The sequence below is a fragment of the Mugil cephalus genome, chromosome 8 (genome assembly GCF_022458985.1).
Source record: "Mugil cephalus isolate CIBA_MC_2020 chromosome 8, CIBA_Mcephalus_1.1, whole genome shotgun sequence".
Lineage (NCBI taxonomy): Eukaryota > Metazoa > Chordata > Actinopteri > Mugiliformes > Mugilidae > Mugil > Mugil cephalus.
The window spans coordinates 7604668-7608705 of record NC_061777.1 but is presented as its reverse complement, the minus strand read 5'-3'; the positions used below and the strand labels follow the sequence as shown (position 1 = coordinate 7608705).

The following is a 4038-nucleotide window of genomic DNA, read 5'->3' as shown; positions in this document are numbered from 1 at the left end:
TGTTTGTGCCATTTTTTACTACACTCATCCACACCAGGAAACAAATATAAATGTTTTATATATATGTTTGTTTTTGGAGGTGGATTTACAGCTTTAACCCAGCCATTTTACACTGGGCTGTTGTTTCCATCCTCTGCTGGACCCTGACATTTTACTAACCGAGCTGACAGGACCTGATTGATGGTTTCTATCTCTGTGAGAGCTGCAGCGTCTTTGTTTGGAGAGGGTGTGGCTTGGACCCTTTACTAGGTGGTGCTGGAAAAACCCAAAATGTTTAGCCACTTAATAACAGGGGAATACGATGTTATTCTTCCTCGATGAGCTGTATTCAAATGGAAATATAAAGAGACGAGAGAGGCTGCGCCCCGCCCTTTTCTGTTGGGGGGGAAAGAGTGGCCGGTTTCTCTCGCCCTCTCCGCCCATATAGACACACAGTTTGACACCCACTGACCCCAGTCATCCGACAGACTCGGTGGATGCTTGAGTTCACTCGCTTCACGGAGAAAGCACAAAGTTCCTCTTCTTCGCAGCAGGACTCGAAGCAAAATCTTTATCCGCCCTTTTTTTCGCTTCCGGTTTGCCATGCGCTCTTACGCACTACCGTCGCGAGACAGCGTTGCCATGGTTATAAATAACATATATTGGATATAGACGATCCCAACTTCCTCGACAGTCCTAGTGTCCGCCCACTGTCAAACAGAGATCCGCCTGAGTCTCCGGACGCAACAGAGAACACCTGCATCCCGGAAAGCGCGCCGTCCATGTGTTGCGCACTCCACCCTTCTTGGACAAAAAAAACAAAACAACAACCACAAGCTGCATTGATAAAATAAATCACAGTAGATTTAAAGCTTTGCTACTGTTTATTTTAGTGAAACTATGCAGGATAAAGGCACATTTGTCAGCCCTTTCTCCAGACCACGGTGTCTGGCGGCAGCGGCGCCGGCTGGGAAAGCGAAATTAACTCACCCTGGAAAGGCGATTTTGGCAGGTAAGCTCCTCATCATATTGTTATTATTTTCTGTTTCCACGAGAAAATGTCAAAGTTGGATTAAATATCTGAAGTTCTAGTGAAGACACAGTTGAAGAAAACTGCTGTTTAGTTGTCGATTACTTTGAGGAAGCTTAGGTTCCTGGTGCGCAACGAAGCGTTGTAAGTGTGACACCAACAGACTAAGTGCTGTGAAAAAAGTCTACAGCAAGTAAGAGAGCAAACCATTCATACAGCGTGGAGTCATGAGGCTACATCATATGAGGGAAGAAAGTTACAGCATTATATTATGTAGTTTAAAAAAAAAATCCTCAGGACTTTGTGGTTTGCAGCCACAGAAATGCTTTGAATAAATATAAAAACTATTTCAATATCTATTTATCCATTTTTTTTTGCATGCACTGCAAACAAAGCGTTTCTCTCTTTAATGACACGTGTCAACTTCGCTGTGTTTGCTCAAAGCTTTCAGTTGGTGGAGTTAAACAGAGGGAATGTGGTGTGATCTGAATTACACAATGATCAGGCAAACCAAAATCAGATTGGCATACTTTATTATTATTATTATTATTATTATTATTATTATTATTATTATTATTATTCACTTTTACCATTTTCCTCCAAACCTCTCTGAGTTGTATCCTTGAAGCAGCTGCAATTTACAAATGGTCTTGAGACCGAGGAGGATGCAGCTATTTTCCTCTTTGTCCTTCTGTCCTGTCAGGGTCGGGTCTGCACCTGCTGCAGTGATTTGTTTCAATCCTGCTAATCTAAAGATCACCATCTTGTGCACTTTACCTAATGATGTTAGAGCAGAGAACCGCATGCGTGTGTAGACGGCACTATGCTTTCAGTCAATATGCTGGAGACATTCAGTGTCTCAGTATTGATATCAGCAGCTAATCTCTGATCTCGTCCAGTTTAGATTTATTAGGGGTTTTTCTTACTGATAAAGAGGCAGCTCCGGAGCTGGTTTGCTAATTCTTTATTCTACAGCTGCTTAAGTGTTTATTAGTCTAATAGTTTGTCACGGAAATGTGATTTAGCCATCAAAATAGAAACAAATGAGTAACAAGAGCTTTAAGATTCACTTAACCATAAAATTAAATTGCTGCGGGTTCTTTTACAAGATGATTTTTTGGTAAATGTACAGAAACAGTTAATTAGATGAGTTGATTGTGCTTATTTTAACCATGTCTGGGATTAATTGGTTGAGAAGCTCCCGTCCTCCCCCTCACAAAGCCCTCAACCTCTGTGTGTGTCGGTGATGAAGAGCCTCTCCTCAGAGGTGCCCCCGTGTTACGGCTCCATGCTGATATTTGGCAGCACTCACACTGATTGCAGCCTTGTGCTCTGGCAACTGTTCCATTCTGAATATTTTATAGTTGTGAATGAATTCCTTTTGATTGAAGATTGACAAAAACGACGTCGACTAGCTATTTATTGATTATTTTTTTTATATTCTCCTGATAATGTGCTTCAAATAATAAGTGTAACAAGTGAATCAATTATCAGCTGATATGTTTGGATGCATGCTAGGGACGGTTACAGTGTACATACAGAAGGTGAAGCTCAGTTCAGATTTAGATTATTAGTTTAGTTTTAGTAGTTTTTATACAAGCAACATGTAGAGCCCAGCCTGAATACAGGACAGCATGCATACCACAGAGCTAAACCACGTCTACATATAACTTTTGGCTGTTGTGACAATACTTATTGTTACATTTTGTTATGCTTGTAATCTTATATTCAAGCATAACGTGATACTCATCTCCGGCCGGTTGAATGTTTACACAACCTCTGATTCCTGTTCGAGCCAGTTCTTTGTGTTCAGGGAGTTTAGCCTGATGCAAGGTGTATTTCCACACGAGAGGTTTCAAATTCAGCAATGTACGTTTTCCCCAGTTTGTTATCTACCTCTTTATGAGCTGTTTAGTGAAAAAAAAATCTTTATAATGGTTAGAAACAGCTGCTGAAAAAAGAAATCTCTCCTGACTCGTGTTATCCTGACAGCTGCTGAGAAATGGAAATGAATAAGGTGACTTGTGGTGAGACCTTTCCCTCCTCCCCCTCTGTCGTTCTTCTGCGGCCTGATTGACTGGATGTGGCCCAGCGTTGCTCACTGCTGGCTCCACCGCGTCGTTTAGCTGGTGTCAGGCCTGTCGGTCCAGTTTTGCAACAGCAGCACGACTGCATTCTCTGTCTCAACTGTGCGTGCCATCTGACTCCTGTGGGCCCGACTGTGGAGAAACCTGCGGTTTGTCAGTGTCTTTCAAAAAAGGTTTCGGGAAAGAAAAGTCACCGGAATCACTCGACTGTAGACTAACCGTCTCTTTGACACTGACCTTAAATCTTCTCCCCGCTGATAGTTTACACCTTCTGGATATAAATTCTCCCTACTCAGCTGTGACAGTTCATAAACCGGATCACCCTTTCTGACATGTCTGTACTATTTTACACGTATCTGTTATGGTTAGCCTAATTTCTATGTACACAGTGCAAGTCATTCATACATGGCCCAAAGGCTCTAAAAAGACAAAGCAAGAAGTGAAAGGTCAAAGCTTAATGGAGTAGAGAGCCCACATGAAAAGTGGCCAGGAGGGAGGCGGGTGCACTTTTATTTGAGCTCTTTTTGCTCTTAAGTCTCCTCTCTCTGCAGCCACTGGTGACGACTGAAGTTGAGACATGGACGAGGGAGAGTTTCATCTGTGTTAGGCCTGAGGGGAGGGGAGGAGGAGGTGGAGGGGGGGTCTAAATGGGACTCTAGTCATGATTTACTGGCTGTTTTGCTTTTGTGCTTTTCTGTCGTGGCTTTCATTTATAGCCTCGCCACTCTGTTGAGTCACAGTCACACAGTAGCCGAGGGATGCACAGAATGAGAAATTTCCTTTTTTTTTTGTATAGCTTGATTTTTATAATCGACTGTGTTTTTCTCTGAGACAGACGTGCTTTTATGTCACGTTTCCCGCTCTCTTCCCAGTCTTTTCCCTCGCACCCTCTCTCCAGCCTCAGGGCAGCCAGTTAGGTTTTCTGTGCGGCTGTCTCCTCTC

General features: G+C 42.8%; 1 protein-coding gene across 1 annotated transcript in view; it reads left to right on the top strand.

Moving 5' to 3' along the window:
* The first annotated feature begins 148 nt into the window (after nt 1-148).
* si:dkey-178e17.1 (tricarboxylate transport protein B, mitochondrial) overlaps nt 149-4038 on the top strand; it is a 19197-nt gene continuing 15307 nt past the window's right edge. The window contains exon 1 of the mRNA XM_047591118.1: nt 149-991. Coding sequence (XP_047447074.1) covers nt 880-991 — 112 coding nt within the window. The 5' untranslated portion in view covers nt 149-879. The remainder of the gene's footprint in view (nt 992-4038) is intronic.